This window comes from Lycorma delicatula, chromosome 5, assembly GCF_047948215.1.
Source record: "Lycorma delicatula isolate Av1 chromosome 5, ASM4794821v1, whole genome shotgun sequence".
Lineage (NCBI taxonomy): Eukaryota > Metazoa > Arthropoda > Insecta > Hemiptera > Fulgoridae > Lycorma > Lycorma delicatula.
The window spans coordinates 90,320,191-90,339,970 of NC_134459.1; the positions used below are offsets into that span (position 1 = coordinate 90,320,191).

Below are 19,780 nucleotides of genomic sequence, written 5' to 3' on the forward strand. Positions count from 1 at the left end.
AACAAATATGTTTAAACAATATTAACGATTCATCTAAATATTGTGGATTATTTTTCCATTATTTATTAGATGCTGTCAAATTTAGAGTAGTATTTATTAACTGCAACCTGGTAGTATTTCAGAAACACAGATGTCTTCTAGTAATGTAAGAATAAGATTAAATTCAACAAAAAATTGTTGACATGCTTTGCTTTCTGTTATAAATATTAATATAAGGAAATAATTGCAATATCAATAGAAAAAAAATATAAGAAACAAAGAAATACAATAAACTTCCAATTTTATTGTCACTAACTGCAAATTCTGATGCATATATAACTTAAACAAGTCACTGTGAATTATTTAGCTTCAAAGGCTGATAAATGGTCACAGTTTTCTTTCATCAAAATACACATAATAAAAGAAATAAATTACATATTTAAAAAAACATTGTAATCTTGTCTTAAGGGTTCTTATTACACCCTCAATTCACAATCTCAAATTATTTGATCATAATTAATGTCATCCAGTCATCCACAAACAAAAATATAAATTAATGTTTCTTGTAGCTGAAGTAATCACTGTGCAAATCCTATTGTAGATCTTGCCCCATTACATCATGGTATTCGTACATCCTACTTTGTTTGAAAACTTATAACCTACAACAGAAAATCCTTAACTTTTCTCAACATTGCATGTTTTGTTCAGTAAGTATCCATTTGCTAACTTCAATCTTCTGAGAGTAAGTACCATCCATTCTGTGATGGACAGGGGACAAACAAAGTCCTGTACACAAATGATTGTTTCTTCCTTGTACAAAGTAAAGCAAGTATTGTGAACATGAAAAATTTTAGTTTTCAGATTTCAACAGAAATTTGATCATCCCTGACTAGTTTCAGTGTGATGTCTGTAAGTACATTTGTATGTATGTACATACATATGTATCTTGCATAACTCAAAAATGATTAGCCGTAGGATGTTGAAATTATGGATTTAAGACTGCTGTAATATCTAGTTGTGCACCTACCTTTCTGATTGCAATCGACTGAATCGTATTGCAATCGACACTGAAAAGTGTCCAAAAAAACCTAAAATCCAAACAAATTTGGATTTTGGACTTTCTCTTAACTGCAGTAATAAGCCCTCATTGAGAGCTTTTTAATGACATATGATAAGTGGTAATTATTATCATTGGTTCCAGAGTTATAGCCAAATGAAATATTTGGATCTTGGGGAAGGCACATCAGTTCGAATCTGACTTCATCTCCTTTTTTTTTAATCTAAATAATAAATCCTCTGAGTGTAAAAGAATTTTTACAATAAATAATTCAATAAAAAAAAAATTATGAATAAATATCAGAAGTTATTAATGAAATAAAATTTTATATACTTTTCATTTTAAAAAAATGTGTATATGTAATTTAATGAGCATACAAGGAAGTCATGTAGGGCCCATTTCAGAATTTTTTTACTTATCTTTAGTTTGTGTAAAGGAAATTTAAACATATGTTAATAATTTAATGAATAAATCATTTTTTTTCAGGCTGCAAAAAAGAATAACTGGAGGAAAAAACATGAAGAATTTATAACTAATATTAGAGCTGCTAAAATTGCACAAGCACATGTTGCAGCAGGAGGAAAATTAGCAGATTTACCTCCACCCCCCCCAATGGATACATCAGATTACATACAATGTCCACACTGTGGAAGAAAATTTAATGAAGCTGCTGCTAATCGTCATATTCCAAAATGTGCCACAATGTTACACAATAAACCAAAACCAGGGCCATCGAGTAGTCGAACTCAAGCAGCAAAAAAGAAATAATGTCTATTAAGTGCCTAAAAATAAATTCTTGCCAATTTAAATATATATATAAAAAAAAATAAATAAATAAAAGTAAAAATTTATATTTAGGCCATTATATAAGGTATATAATATATATGCTTTTGCTATCATGATCAATGTAATTAAGTTTTGCAAAGAATTTATAAATTTTAGGACTAGTAACAATTTTTTAAAGCAAATAAATAGATTACAAATTAACAAATTAATTTATACGTCAAGTTATTATACTAGTATCTGTCTTTATAAAGCAAAAACAAATTAATTTCATAAAATGTTTGTATAATTAACATGAATCATTTAATAAATGATTAAATTCTTGCGATAAAAAAGCAAAAATGTTAAGTAATATTCAATTCCTCAGCTCAACTTATCTTTTATTAAACAAACACACTTGTTTATCAGTACTAGTTGAAGAGAGCTATTATCATTAAATCTTGTTTTGAATTTGAATCATCACAATCACCAGGCCAGCTGTAAACCCATTACCATTTGCCGCCAAAATACATTAACCAATTAATGTTTTTCTTAATATTTTTGAGCAAAAGAACTAGTTTATTGATTTTTTTTAAATTTCTTTATAAAATGCATACTCTAAAAGTTAGTACTGTTAAGCCAACCTTTATCTGATAAGACACTTCTGCCAATAGAATTATTTTGCAACCACAAGACAGTAGATGATGTTCCTGGGGCATTGTACCAGCATACAGACAGCCCCTTCCACATCAAATAACCCAAAGTGTACCAATATATAGACAGCTCCTTCCATATAAATAACAGCAAGAATGCACTGGTTCTATGATTAAGGGCTCACTCATCTTCAATATATAAGGTCTAGCCACATCAAACCTACTTCCACAAAACCAATAAAAAGCAAAATAAGATCAAGGATGTAAAAAGGTATTGATAAGGGGAAAAGGTCATTTTTGACTACCTTGATCAAATCAAATGATTATCTCACATAATAAAAACCTTAAAACATTTTTTTTTTTTTTACAGTTTTCATTAGTATTAATTGTAATTGTACCAATTTTTTTACTCTTAACACAGAATTAAGTAGCCTACAAAATCAATCAAATTCTGTACTGCTCTGCTGATTGTCAAAAACACTGGCAAAAAGAAACGACTTAAGTACAGAAACAAACAGATGAAAATACCTCAGCGTTATGTCCATTTGTTCCCAGTGTAATGAAGAACTATTTGATATGAATTGAATGGCATCATGAGTACCATTGTGAATCATACAGCACAATCTTTTCAAGATCACATGGTAAAAGCAGTTGTTCAGCCTTGTCACAATTATTCACAAAGAAACAATACTTTTCAGCCACAGAAACAAATACACCACATGATATTACAGATTGATGGTTTCCTTAGAATTTATACTTTTTTTAGCAATTCTGGAATCTAATGAGACAACCATCTTTTATCAGTATCCATGGCTTAAAAACTCATCACTGTCCTCACTGTTTTATATGAGAGATATATCTAAACATTACTTGTTTGCTCAGTTTGTGTTTTCACAAAGCATTGGCAGCATCCAACTTCTGAATCCAAATTCTCTAACAAAATTACATAGAGAAAAGTTCTTAGATTTTAAGGAAAACACAAGACAAGGTACAAAATCAAGAATCATTTGTTATGAACAAATTCTGAATAAACTGCATGCACCAAATAATCACAGATTATTTATACAAATTACTAATAATCGACTAACAGCCATATATATACACACACCAAAATACACAATCTCATGATCTTTATTAAACTGCCTTACAAATTCTCCTACCATTATAGCACACATGGCATTTAGAATGGAGTTCTTGATTAAAATAAAATTAAACAATAATCTATTGCAATAAAACCAAAGATTTTTTTTAAATTTGTTCTAGCTGCTCTATATTGAGGTAATACATTTACATATGAAGTAATGTGCATACACATGCACTATTTTTCCTTTTTATACGCGTTTTCCTAGTTAGGTTATGCAGAAGGAATTTGGGTGATATTTTTATACCGAAATGTCCTCATAAAACTACTTTAAGAAATAATGTACAGAAATATGGAGTATATGAAAAATGTTGTATCAGATCAGGATAACTAAAACAAAGATTTGATAATCCAAAATCAGTTTATAAAAATAACATTATTTAATAATGCATGAACAAAAGTTTGCCTCGTATTCCAAATCTAAGGATATAGGAAATATTAAAATAAAAAAAAATGAGCAGCCACTTGTCAATTGGAATAGATTAATTCAGAGGAGGATTAAGCCGTGGTTTTAAAAGACGTTTTATTTTTTCATCTATCTAGGAAATATTTATCTAAAAAGTTCAAAATACTAAGCACTTTTTTGCAGAAACATCTCAGTAACCTACACCTAACGTAATTTTTTTAAAGATATAAGTGCACCATTTCTAATAAAACTGATGCATATCTACAATTTTAAAAAATGATAAAAAAGAAACAATAATTATGCTTAAATGAAGTAATTGTACAACATATTACTTTACCACACTGAATAAAATAATAATTATAATTTACTTTTGTCAGAAGACTCAAAGCAAATAGGTCAATCAATACATGTTAGATAAATTTTGTTCCAAAATCTAAATCTGTACTACTTCAGGAATAATGCTATAATGTATGAAAAGATGCATATTCACCATAAATTCTGGGTAACCAAGATATTGTTTAGTTAAAACATATTACAGCTACAATTTTACCATTATCCTTCAAGAGCAACAAGTGCAATGGAATTTGAAACATATCAAATTGAATAAGTCACAGAAAGAATATTTAATGTCAACAATAAAAACAATTATTTTTATACGGCAAAAAATAATTTAACCAGAATCAAACTTACAAATTAATGTAATCACATACATAAAAACAAGTTAATTAAATCGATGTTTGTTAAATAAAAAATTGTAAAGAAATTTCTAACTGTTCAAATCAGCTTCCACAATCATAACTTAAAATAAACAGGGCTGGTAGTCATTTTCAATTCCTTTCAAAAACAAATTAGACAATGGTCAAATTAATTTATTGAAATAAAAAGACTTACATAACCATTTTCAACCCAATTTAGATTAATATTGAGATTAATTATACTTGTACAAAAATAAAGATTAATTACCAAAGTAATAAAACATTAAAAATTTAAATCTTATGCCTAGAAAAGAATTGCAAAAAATAACATCTATAAATATATTTTTTTTTACAAAAAATCATAAAAAATAAAAGGGAAATTTATAATTATATAGTATCAGAAAAATTATAAATATAAATTATAAATTATATTTTTAATTATAACATTTAATGTTAATAATTATATTAAATATATAATGTGATAAATTATTAATGTATTTACATATTTTTATATAGTCAAATAAGTAAAAATAATGATAATCATAAATATTTAGTAACAGAATATTTATTTTTTAAGTATTTTATAAAAATATACGTGCTTCTTTAAATTAGTATTAATTACACTAAAGAAATAGCATTAGTAATATTAATAAAAGTAAATATATACTAATTTTATTAATTACTGAAATGATAACTAATTATATACATACATTGTAAATACAATTTTATACCATGTATGATTATTACATTAAACTATTTAAATATTTTTATAAAAATATAATCTCATCACTTTGTAACATGGATAAATTAATATAACATAGAATATGTAACAATATTAAAAATTAATTTTATTACACCAGTTTAAAATTAGATTAATTATTTGATAAAAAATGTATTATTATATTATAAACTACAAATAGTAATTTAGTAACAAAATATAATATGATAATTATTCTTATTTAATATTGTTTTTTTTTTTTTTTAATTCCTAAAAAATACTTTTATTTTAATTTTAGATAATAGTCTCTCTTAACATTTACTACATGTTGATAAAATTAAATTCAAATTTGAAGTAATACAGAAAACCTAACTCTTACTATACTGATAAATATCAATTTAAAAACAATTCTATACAGTTATAAAAAGTAAAGCAAAGTAAGCAATATTACCCTGTTTTTGAAAATATCACAAAATTATATTAAAAATCTATAACTACAAAAAAATTGTCAAAAAATACGATGAAATATTAGATAGATTGTCTAAAACATTGCACTACAAGCCATTTTAAAATCATCTAATATCAACTTGTCTCATCAGTCCCAGCACCACATCACATCAGCATCAAGTAAGTGAAAATAATTAATTTTTTGTCCAGTTATTCATTCTATACATATTGGAAATATTTATCAATTAATAAGTTCACATATTCTAAATATCAGTTCAATTTTCTTTAAAATTGGTTTCACTTTTTTACCCAATGCAGTTCATGAATTGTCAGTGTACACTTCATGTTTAGTCAGTACTAGTGAGTTTTGGTTTTTAAGATTGTATTTTAATTTTATTTTTTATTAATATAACCTTGAACACAGTTTAATGAGTAGCTTAACAAAAAATATTAATTAGGAATTCAATGCTAGTTGGGAAAATTAGTTCAATACAAAATACTTAACATCTGACAATCTCCAAAGTAATCCTAGCAAAGTGAAAAAGGTTTCCTGATGAAGACAGTGACTAACACACCTTCAACTTTCCAAAAGAATTCCATGAACATGTTCTATCATTGTCCTGTTTTACTTATATTGCCAGTGTAAAGTTAAATAACATAGCCAGAAGAATTACAGGTCACAGACCTGTAATTCCAGACAGCTTCCTCTTACCAGATATAAATTACCTAAAAATTCCATATTTTGATATTAGCTACTATCTGGTTGACAGCATAGTTCTCACAATTTATAAGTTTTAAAAGCATACCTCATAAAATGTTTAAATACATGGCACAATGTCCCATGTAAAATTATAAAATTAAAATTTTTCCACAGTAAAAGATTTATCTCGTCCACGCTTTAACACCAGGCTAAACTTCAAGTACAATGTCGTTTCTGAAATGCAGAATAGTAAATGGTTTCTCTCAAGCAATATAATTTATAACACCTGCTAATAATACAGGAGGCAGTTTTTTGTAACCTCTCCATTCAGATGAATACCACCACATGAAAACTGTATCTTTTAATTACCTCAATTTTTTCTATCTGAAACTGGAAAATCTAATTTTTTAAGAATGGTTTTTTTTTAAGAAAAGCTTATCTTGTATTTGCTCGTCAAATGAAAAATGTCACCAAGGGTCAAAGAATCAAATTTGACAACTGTATCAAGATTCTAGAGAATGTAGTCGCCAAACCTTTTGACACCTATAATCAACATATGTGCATAATTATAAACTAGATGTTTATGTTTGACAGAACCAGAATAATACCACCACTATTAGCAAGATGAAACCTACACTTGAAAAAACAATATGAAATATATACTGATAAGTGCTTTTTTCTGCTCGTATGCGTATGTGACCTAACCAGAAACATTAAATCTGAAAAAGGGAGAAAATCAAATGGATTTGATAAATACATATTTAAGGAATGTAATGAACAAGATTACTCTACAATTCAAATAGGCATACAATACTTGAAATGCATTGTTTTATTTTAGAATAAATAGAAAAAAGGTAACCAGTAAATTAAAGAATAAGTAAAATTTTAAATATACAGATCTCCACAAATGAACACCCTGACAGTTTAACTTTCTTCTCTTGATATTCAGTAGCTCTGCAGCTAGGTAAATAAAGAGTACAAATACATAAAGGTAAATATAATACTAAAGAAATCAATAACTGGAGACAAAGCGGCAGATGGAATGGCTTATAGGCGGTAAAAAATAAAATCAGCTGGGTATAATATAAACATTCTCTATGTTATAGAGAAATAATAGTAAAAGTATTAACACACGTTCAAAACTGCAAATTACAATGGTTGCCTGTACTGACGTCACTAAAAAACTGAGGCTTTCACTAAAAATCTTCATTATTGTTCATATACATTTGCTACTTAGTCAGTTACAGCCCTATTCATAAACTTGTTTATTACTCATTGCCATTCAATAACATTTATAATACAAGTATTGTACAACAGTTTCATTGTACCCTTATACACAAATTTTAGCAGATTTTTCCATTTTCACTGCAAAACTATTAAGTTTTAAATGTTTATTATTATTATTATTAACTAAACAGTAATAGTAATTATGATTTAAAATAAATCATTTTTATTTTTATTAAAACAAATTCATTATTTATTAAGACAAAATCCATCACATAAGATATTTGTTTAATATTTATAATACACCTAAACTTAATAATTTACATTATTGTGTCAAATTTCAATTAAGTTGTTTCAAATTTATGCAATCCGACACAACTTATTTCTCTTGTTATTAATAGCATATAATTATCATTTGCAAGCTAAGAACAATCATTGTAATTCATCAGTAAAAAATACAAATATATATGTACATTCATAAAAGTTTATTTATTTCAATTCATTTATTTACTTTTGGGGAAAATTCTAACAATTGGGTAATTTTTTTTTCAGCAACATGGAAAGCATTACTGTGAAAGACAAAGAATATTCAAACCAAAAATCGTATAAATAAATATGATTATAATGAAAAATATTATTACTGTATTATTGAGATAAGCAGCAACTTATAAACATATAGACATCCTACAGGAAAAGATTATTTTTAAAATGCGATGCTTGTCAACTTAAAAAACTACTAATAAGCTGATTTCAAAGAAAATAAAATATAAAACACAGAATTTCCTTTCATTAGCAGCATTATCAAAGACTTAGAATTTTTATCAATTTTTATACCAGAGACTGGCTATTAATAAATACACGATCTTTCCTCATCTTTCCATAATATAACTCACTCTTAATAAAAATAAAATTTTTACACCAGAATACTTTTTTCATATTTATATATATCATAAATAATTAGAAGATTTAACACTTTAAATTCACCATAATTCTTGAAGTGGGCTTGTCTTAGCAGTTTTAATTGCATCATAAATATCAGGTAATAATTCTGATGTTAATGAGTCTATACTTTTATTCGCATCAATTTCCTTGGAAAAAAATAAGAGAAAATTAAAACATAAGATAAGATTTAATAAAACATTATATAATAAACAAAATATTTTTCTATATTTATTTATATTGTATGAAAAATATATACCACCAGAGCACAGTAATTAGGTAAGTTAAACTTACCACATTAATTTCCAAGAATCAATTTTCACAAGATTTTGCATCTTCAGTTCTTCAATTCTTTTAAAAATTTATTTTAGATTGTTCTCAGTTTAAAAATTTTTCAATTGCATTACAAACGCATATGCAAATTTTGTTGTCAAGTACTGGAATATTTATATATACATATATAATGTATATATCTGTAATATAAAAATGACAAAATTCTATACAAATGTTATATTTATAAGATCCTTCAAGAAGAAATGCCTCAGTACTTGTTCTATAAATAAAACTAAACAAAAAAGTTCACATAAAATGGATCCGGAAACACTGTTTTCAAGTTATAAACTGCAAAGCATTTTGCCCTGATTTCTGCTCTAAGGATAAAATGAAGCCACATTGAAATTTTTGAAACTTAAAATTTAAGAAGTAAATCTGATGGTTTTTGATATGAAAAACTGAATAAAACAAGTTTCAAAACTAATACATTTTTTTAAGTAATTATTGTAAAACACAAAAAGTGGCTAATTAGTTGCAAAGAAATTTAAGTTCACATTTCCTGTAGGATCTTTATAAATAGTTCAAAAATATGATTGTCATAACACCACAACAAACATTAATACAAAACCTGTGATGGAAACTCATTTCAAAACTCAAATAATGATATCATAAATTATTAACTCCATTTCTTGAAAAAACTGCCTCATCAGTAAATAAAGCATATATTACTTTGTGATAGTTGCCTCAAAGTCAGTGCTGGAGATTTACATGCAGTGGAGTCTCCATTAGTAATTTTTAACCTCTCCAAGTAGTATGGGTAGAAATTTTCTTCACTGTATTCTACTACTATACTAGGCAATAAACCAGTGCAATGTGATATTCATCTAGAACTGACCCCCTGGGCAATTTTGAATTTCCCAAATTATAATCTGCTCTTTACTGAAATAAATTGTTTTTGGCATTCAACAGAATATGAACATGACAGAGAACTGATTGCAAGTGTATTTAGTGATAATCAACCACTGTAAGTTTTTCAATTTGAAAGAATTTAAAATCATTCAAATGCAATAGCCAAATTTCAATCGTTGATCACTCTCTACTTAAAAACTCCAAGTAGAAATCCTGAAGGGGTTTGTACTTGGAGGTTCCTTCAAACCCTTAAGGGGTTTCTACTTGGAATGTCTTTTAAGTAGAACATGGCCCTTACCAAAGCACTGGAATGATCTAACACTATACACACAAACAAGAAAATAGAAAATCAAACCAAAGCAAATCACCTACATTTCCAAACACAATGTAAAATCACTCATGCAAACTGGTAAACTAAAAATAATAACCAACCTAATAGATCAACACAAAATTCTCATCATGGGACTGCAAGAAGTAAGAAACACTGACTAGGATGCCATGGAATCTCAAGGATATAAGCTCTACAAAGGTATACCTGGGAAGAGAGTAATGAAAAGTGTCCTACAGTTTGGAACATGCTTTTTGGTCAGCTTCAAAAATAATAAACTTTGTATAAGAATCAAAGTCACAATCCCCTAACAGTTTGACCCGGTAAAATGAATTCTGAACGCACCATCCCTCTCACATCAAAAAAACAAATGAGCATTGTCTTGATATTTGAGTTCACTTGACAAATTTTTTGGGCTTGGTAACATTGCAGTCTTCTACTGACTTGACTGTTGTTTTGATTCATAGCACTTTGATTCATCACCAGTAATGATCTTAGAAAAGAAATCTGAGTTGGTTTGGACTATTCTTTCAAAGCAAAGCATACTTCCACGTGACTCTCTTTTTGCTCAGCAGTCAAGAGATGAGACAAACTTTGCAACAACCCTTCTCATTCTTCTGATAAATTCTCTGAACCAACCTCCGAGTTACTGCAGACAACTCTAGACTTCTTTAATGGTATGTCATTGGTCTTCAAGCACAATAGCACAAATTTTTCTTAACATTTTTGTCTGTTTGGGAAGTTGAAGGGCAACCAGAATGAGGTTGGTCGTCAATCATCATTTCACCTTTTTTGAAACACAAAACCTATTCGTACACTTGAGTTTTTCCCATAGCAGTATCCTTGTATATTGGTTCCAGCATCACAATAGTTTCTGCAACGTTTTCCCCGAGGAAAAAGCAGAAACTTCATGGCCACATACTGTTCATTAAAGTCTGCCATGAGAAAAAACGAGAAGCAGGCAAAACAGCTTTCACAAAAAATTAACAGAAGTCGGACATAACTTTCGCAGGTAATACCGCTTGGCAGACTGACATGGAAAAAATCACTTGATGCTCTCTAAATGGGAGAACCGAGTACTAAGGAAACTTCACCCACCACAAAGCGGTTCCTGTTATTTTTGGTTACCTCCTCGTACATTCATACAAAACATTAATTTATTAAAAAAAAAAATTTATAAAATATGCATATTACATATGTATTTACAATGATATAATGAGAATAGTTTAAAATTACCTAAAATCTTAAACTAGATGACCATTTCACTTTAGTCATTATTAACAGATAATAAGCATATAGTACATAAAGAAAATAAACAATTTTATTAAATAAATGAAAAAAATAAAAATAAAAAATGAAACTGGCAAACTAACACTATTTATGAAACACTATAAAACGAATATTTTTAAATTAAGAGTAAAATATATACAACTGTTGTTTTACACAATCATAATTGAAATTGCTGATTCAATTTAGATTAAGAAATCTGTATTGAGATTTCAATGGTTTAGATATTAAGCTTTCAATTTATTGAAAAATTAATGGTATTTTATAAAACACCACATACTGTAATAAGTTCTACATACTTGTACTTAATATGTATATAAATTTAATTAATTTCATTTCTAACAACCTTTTTAAAAAATTAATTTTTAAATAATTAAAGTTGCCACTAAATATGATCATTTTTTATCATCACACAATCATTTTATTCTTACACATCTGAGAAACTTTTAAACAACAAAAATCCCAAACAAAATTTTAATTTATTGTCTATATATCTCTCTATATATATATATATATATAAATCAAAGTTTCAAGCATAAAAGTGAGCATCACTGAACCCATCTAAATAAATATACATATAGATGATAGATAAATAAAGATATTATAGGGAAATATTTACCTTCCAAAAAGATTTATCAATAAGACGTTGAAAATTTTCAGCAACTAATCTCTGGAACTCTACATCTTCATACCTTTCATTGCCCCAACCAGACCTCTGACTTATTTCATCTGTACCTACTTTAAATAAAAAAACAAGATCTGGTTTTGGTAAACCAGTCTCTATTTGTTTACACCAGTCAAAATCCACTCCCTGACAAAATAATAAAAGATAAAATAATAAATTAAAAACTGTAACGCACTAATATATATATATATATATATATATATATATATATATATATATAGAGAGAGAGAGAGAGAGAGAGAGAGAGAGAGTACTGTATTTAAAATAATTTAAACATAGTATTCATTCTGTATGTCATATTCCAGAGGCATAATGTTTATTTTCCTGTATCTCTTTTTCCTTCTTTTTACATAAGTTAGATTTACTATACTAATAATTTAACTATATTTCATTTTTTAAAGTAATTTATAAATGGGAATAAAGACTTGAAAGAGATTCACGTTTGATGCATTCTTTTTTAATCATCTTTTATATCAGAAGGAGAATATTTACATTAGAATTTATACCTACTCATAACATAAACACCTGTAATTTAAAAATATGGACAAAAACCTAAGTAGAAAAGAAAAGCAGAAAATGCCTTAAATACTGAGTTTTTACAATTAAAAACTTGCGGGTAATATGGTTAGAATATAATAATTTGTGCACGTCAAATCATAACTTAAAAGCTGCAGATGATCTAACCAGACAAAAATCATTCATGAAAATGTCATGCTCATTCGCAAAATTAACAAGCAAATGCCAAACTTACTAGGGAATGTGAAGATGTCAAACTTACTAGGGAAAGTGAAGAGAGAAATTAGTGTTTTATTGCTTGCTTTCTTTATTAATTCAAATGCTATTGTACATTAGCACAGGCCCTCTAAAATATAGATGATATTAAATTCTACAGATAGCAGTTCACGCTTCAACACATACAATGATTGTATGAACAACATTACTTTTAGGAAAAGAAAGTCTGGCTAATGTCACTTGTACCTCATATTTACATACATCAGCTGTAAAAAAAAAATAGGGCAAGTAATAAATATAAAGCACCAAATATTACTCTTTTCTTTGGAAAACAAAGCGCTGTAAGGCTTTTCATTATTATACATAATGCTTGTGTCAAAATATTTATGATTTATATTTAAAAAATCTAGGGAAAGATTATTTCCCTAATCTTTCCCATAAAAAAACTACAGGAAAACTCATCTTAATTTAATGAACATCCTCTGTAAATAATTTATCCACTTTCCTACAAAATAAAATTACTTTAAAAAAGAAAAAATACAACAAATCAATCAGTGTAACATTCTTTACATCAAAAATATTTCCTACGATAATGTACACTAGACAGAATATGTTGTGTAAAGTCTGTTATATGAAGATCAGTTCAATTTCAAAAAGAGGATGGGTATAAGACTGGGCACTCTAGCACAAAAAACTTAATTTTAGAAGGCAGGTATTAAGCGAAACACCTACCTTTGTAAGAATTTGTACATAGAACAACAAATTTGTAGACCTGGAGAAGGTAATTAATTTTTTTTTTTAATCTGATAAGATATAGATTTAAATGTACGAGACTCAAATGGCACTTTTTGGGCAAAAAATGAGAAATACTAATATCTGATAGAGAAAGGAGTAAGACAAGAAAATTGTTCACACTGCTTTTCAATTTATATTTAACATCAATACAGTAAGTGACACATAAATCTGATAGCAGTCTCCTTTGTTTTGCCCTTATTTTTCCCCCTGACCCAAGGGGAAAAAGTAAACATGTTAACATTTCCTGGTGATATTGTCGTTTGTCAGACACTAAAAAGAAGTTAAAAGAGATACCAAATATGGATAAAACCAAAACTTGAAATGCAATAGAAAGAAGGATAATTAAGAATTAAAAATAAAGATGGGAGAACACAATAAATTAGAAGTTAAGAATTTCAGATATAAAATTGCAAAGATTGGAGAGATAAGATAGCCATCAAAAACAGACAAGTAGAGCAAGGGAAGCTTTCATTCAAAACTGTCCACAAAAATAATTTATCTGCTTACTTATATTTGCATATGTTGTGTAATATTTTAAAAATACAAACACACACATACTTATTAATATAAATAAGGCTCCAAGACAAAATCTTTTATATCAAGATAATCTCTCAAATCATAAATAAAAAATCTAATAATAAAAATGATATTAATCTAATATAAAATAGATAATTCATTAGCAGTTGCGCAACTTAAACTATATGTAAATAAACCAGGATATCTTATCAATTAAAAACATTAAAACACTGAAAAAAAAATTATACTGATAACAATTAACAGAACTAACAAATAATAAATTCTATTTATTAAGAAACAAAAAAAAATTACTGTTGTATAATTAACTATTATTTTACTTTATAAAAATAAAATGATTTTAATCAATAAGTAAGTAAATGAAAATAGAAATCACAAAAATAATAAAAATAAAACTTGCCTTTTTTGAAGCAGAGAAAGCAACACCAGAAAAAGAATATCTATCCACTATTAATGAGGTGCCACTAAACAATAACTGGCGCATTTTTGGCCTATTAAAAAAATAAACAAATTACCCATACACACAGAAAATTACAATAGTAGTATTCTTTTGAGCAATCAAAGAAAACATACATTAAAGAAAATGAGGACACATAATTTTATATTCTGATCAATGAAACATCAGGAACGGAAAGAATAGAATTGCATCAAACAGTCAACTGATGAAAAATAAAGAAAATTAAAATTTATTATAGTCTGATAAAAAAATAAAGATTATTTATTGTTTGTTACAATATCTGATATTATTATTTTATAATATTTATAATTTGTTAAATAAGCACTTTTTTACACATAACTTACGCCTAAAAAAATTATGTGAAAAATAATAGCGTATAAGAATATTTAAATGTATTTTGTAAAATACTTACACTAATTCCCATCTATTAGCTGTAAACAACAAGTGCACAGCCTGGTCAGACAATTCTTCCTTCTTTAATAAGTAATCATTTATTACTTTCCCTGTTACAGTTCCACGATCTAAAAAAAAAAGATTATACTAAATAAAATGAAATACTTTTTAATGATTATTATGATAAATAATTATATAATTTAGAAATCTCATGGCTAACCATTATGAATCAAGATAGGTAATGTGATATGAGTTTCCCTACTACAACCAAAACAACATGAATCATAGATGTATTTTTGATCAAGTAAAATACATAGAAAGTAGTGGACTGGGGGAATCCAATAAGTTTCACCTGAAGCACTCCTAGCTATATTTCTGCCTGCTCTTTATTACACAAAGATATCAATTCAATAAAATATATTAAAAAAAAACCTTTAAGCATTTGTCTTAATCATGATAAAGTTGATACAGAGCTGGATTTTAAGGTGAAAAGTACAGAAAACTCTATTCAAACTTTACTTAAGAGGTCACAGGCACAGGATAGTAAAGGGCAATACAATTAAAGGTGACAAACTATCACAAAAACTTGTATTTTTAATAACATCTTTAATGTGAAACTGATAAGACATCACATCTTCCATGGGATCACCTTCAACATTAGGGCAGAAATTGTGGTAAAACATAAACTTGGAATAAATTAGAAATCCTTTTTTTTACAATTCATTACTTTTTCTTTCTTTTTTTAAAAGGTGGTATACCTTACAAAAGTGTCATTTAAACAACCTCCAAACATAATTATTAAAAACAAAAAGAATAACCAATATAGATAAAAGGAGAAATACACATTGGCTTTTACAATTAACAGTTTATTAAAATACCTTCAAAGAAACACAAAAACTAAATGAAGTGTGATACATTTTTTTTTTTAAATACAGTGAATGTAATCTGATAGAAATGGATTAAAAGCATTTTAATTAGCAAAAAATAAAAATATAGGATTAACTAATAAAACCAAAAATTTAGTGTTAGTCAAAGTTATTGATATAATGTGGAATCATGCAGGTATTAACTGAGGGTAATTATAATAAAGAATTGAATGTTTGACATAATATGCTTAATATTACAACATATTTTTATTATCTTTTATTTAAAAAAGAAATAGAATAATTTGCATAAACCACTAGACAGAGCATAAAGTTATGATCTGTGATATATATTTCAATTTTATTTTCACTTTGTATTTGACCTTGTCAGATGCACTTCTATACATAGACAAACGGATTTTTTTTTAATTCTGAGTACATTTTTAAATTAATCTATGTTGACAGCAACTGTAAACAGGATGTGTCAACTAAGAAAGTAATAATTTTAAATATTTCCTTGGTTTTTAACATCAAATACTTTTAGAACAATATTACTACTACAGCATAAAATAACATTACTTTTATAGCAACAGAATGTAGCACCTGAAAAGCACCTTTTAATTCCATTTGACTTTTTTTAATATATATATATATATATATATATATATATATATATATATATATATTTATTTTTAAAAAAAGTGTGTGTATATGTGCACATGCACACACACACACACCCACACACACACACACTTGATTGAAAGCAACAAGGCATGAATCAATATATCCAAGAAAGATACATACATTCTTTTAGAAATTTAATGGCTGTTAATAAATGGAAAAGAACCCATTTTTTGGCCCATCTTACATCATCTTTATCAGGACAATGACACTTATGAAAATTCCAATATAAAAACCCCTCAGAGATGATTGTTATATTTTTCTTCTTTTCTTAGTGATAAAATTATTTTTTATTAGAAGGCTAGCAAACATTCTAGTGCAAAGGAACACAAGAATACGATAACTGCCATAATTTTGTGCCAATCACTTTTAAATTGATACATAAAACATAATGACCAAAAATCTCGATCGAGTTCATTAATGGGCAAAATTTGACCATGGTGATGGAAATGGAGGCTTTTAAAAAAAAATATATATCATTTCAACTTTCTTATTAAGTAAAATATCGAACTCATTTAAAGTTCCTACTATTCTTTGGACAAGGACCTAAAACTTTAAGTAAAGTCTTTTGATAACATCAACCATTGGCCCAGGGTATGGAAAAAATGGGGTTCTAAAGACATAAAAAATCACACCTCCCTTAATAGGCACAGCATCAAATCGGTTTAAAGTGGTCGTTAGTTCTCTAAATATTACCTAAAACGTTTGTCTGATATAATTTTTGATATGATCAACCGTTATGACAAGGGATGACCAAAATGTTACTGGAATTATAAGAAGATGGGGCTTGTCGTATACTAAACATGTGAAACTTTTTTCACATGCAACCATTGTCATACTGAGTAAATTTAAAGCTTTTCTTAACTTTAAGGTAGAAATCTTTTTTATCCCATACTTAGCACCAGAGAAATCTACCTCCGCCTTCTGGCATGCCAGAAGGGATTAATTTAAATATATTGATTTATTAATAATTATTAACCTCTGATTGTAAAAAAAAATGTTTAAATAAATAATTCAGTTAAAAGTAAAAAAAAAAAAATAGGAAAAATATAAGAAATCATTAATGAAAAAAAATGTATATACATAATTTAATAGGCGTACATGGAAGTCATGTGGTTTTCACATCAAATTTTTAGATAAAAGGGATGGAAACACAACCTAGCAGCAGGTTGAATAGTCTGAAATAATTATAAAATGGATGATTGCCATCTATCATTTGAATTTTTCTCTCTAATTCTTCGATCTACATTTATGTGGAGATGTTATGCCTGCTAAGGAATACATTATCTGAATTCATTTGTCTCAAATAAACAGTAATATACAGACAAATTCATTCAGTCACATACACATGTACTTGTTGTCCAAACACTTCCCACTCTTTTAACAAAACAAGGAATTACAACCATGAAGCAAAGCCTTCTGGCTATGCACTCAATTAGTTGGTAATAGTAAACTCCTCTAAGAATATTGGTAAAAGATAATCTAGTGTACCTTAGGCAACACTTACCTTGTGTTAATGGTTAATCCTTCTACCATTGGGAAAACCACTTACTCCATTAATCCTTCACTTAAGGCTTTATACATTTATGATGTGTAGATGACAGAAACTTAACAAGATCAGTTTTGAAATCAGACTCCTTTTAACATTTTCTAAAGTTACTACTGTTTTCCCTGGTTTATTTGATAGTAGTGCTACTGAGTCTAATCTCTCTGTGCTAATTAATTAAACTTTAGTCCAGCACCATTAATTTTTACTCTCCTTCATTGTTCCAATCAATTATAGTTGTTTGTTAATGTAAATAACATAACTGAGACTTTGACATACGCTGCCATTTTTTGAAAGCTTATGAAATATGACACTGCCTGAAGGCTTGGCATTTGCAGTTTTTTTTTGTTAACATTTACTCATTTACTGTGCATCAAGCAAAGTTTCTTCAATGTTTTAAATGTAAAAAGTATTTTAAATTCCATTAATCTATTTTTTTATATTTCTTACGTATTTATATGTAAAAATATATGTAATTCTTATACATTTTATTTGTAAGTTACAAGGTTTTTTTCAACAACTTCGTTTCCTTTGTAATTAGCTGCTTACTATGAAATATTTCTTCTGTCATTTTAAATATTGAATTTGAAATTTCAAATTCAATTATTAAATAGATGTAATCTGTATATTTAAATATATATCTATATTTTATGGAAACATAGAATTTCTGACCTATTTGCTTATATTTATCTTTTAAAATAGTTTATTTACTTGTATATGGGCAGGTTGGGCATTAAAAAGAAATAGCTTTTTAAGAAAAATAGTTTAACATAATTTTAAAAGCAAAAAAACAATTTTTTTTATGATGAATAAACATACGACCGATGCAAAATCTAGTAAAACTAAATTCGGGGCACGTATTCTTAATGTTTATAGAAAAAGTAAACATTTTTGTCGTCTACCCAAGTTCTTTATCCTTTTTTATCCAGTGACACAATCAATGAGAAATGGCCCAAAATTGTGAAAGATATGCATACAAATTCCCAAAAACAAGATTAAAAAAAAAACAGAAATCTACTTTACCTGGAAATGCCAAAAATTCACTAGGAATTGCTTTCTCTCTTAATGCTGCAACAATTCTTTTACATTGAGTTGTCTTCCCACAACGATCACCGCCTTCAAAAACAATCAGTGCGCCTCTCATGTTATTACTTATAGAAAAATCTCAAGATTTAAAATAACCCGACAACTCCCGTCTCCGATGTAGTGTAAATTAACTACCACTTTCTAGGTTATGGTAAAATAAAATCCCGCTTTTAAATAAGATGACCAATAGCTGAAATAAGAATTCCTAATCATATATATTTAACTCCAATTTAAATATATTTCTTTGTAGTAATAAATGATTCTTATTACTTTAAATGTAACCAAATTTTAATGAAAAAATAATAACTATAGATTTTTTAATTCTTCAAATTTTTATTACATTATGTGTTACGTCTTATTACATTTTTATTACATCATAAAACATTCTTTAATTAAGCTAAAAATCCTAGTTTCCAGTTGTTTGATTACACGAACTATTTTATAATATTTTACTGATTTATCTGATGGTAATAAATAAGATGAGAAAAAA

The 19,780-nt window shown here is 27.2% G+C and overlaps 2 protein-coding genes across 3 annotated transcripts in view; one reads left to right on the plus strand and one right to left on the minus strand.

Annotated features, from left to right (window-relative positions):
* LOC142325187 (uncharacterized) overlaps positions 1–5,310 on the plus strand; it is a 168,070-nt gene extending 162,760 nt beyond the window's left edge. Inside the window, exon 8 of one of the 2 annotated variants that reach the window (XM_075366619.1) lies at positions 1,523–5,310. In XM_075366619.1, the coding sequence (XP_075222734.1) occupies positions 1,523–1,804 (282 nt within the window). In that variant the 3' untranslated portion in view covers positions 1,805–5,310. The remainder of the gene's footprint in view (positions 1–1,522) is intronic. The other variant, XM_075366618.1, reaches the window with a different exon arrangement.
* Positions 5,311–5,537: 227 nt separating this feature from the next.
* On the minus strand, positions 5,538–19,452 carry LOC142325188 (thymidylate kinase). The gene is made up of 6 exons (XM_075366620.1): positions 19,228–19,452; positions 15,134–15,242; positions 14,665–14,755; positions 12,138–12,329; positions 8,767–8,870; positions 5,538–6,584 (listed from the first exon to the last, which is right to left on the minus strand). Exons 1-6 carry the CDS (start codon positions 19,346–19,348, stop codon positions 6,581–6,583), a joined length of 621 nt encoding a protein of 206 aa, XP_075222735.1. The 5' UTR covers positions 19,349–19,452; the 3' UTR covers positions 5,538–6,580.
* Between the last annotated feature and the right edge of the window lie 328 nt (positions 19,453–19,780).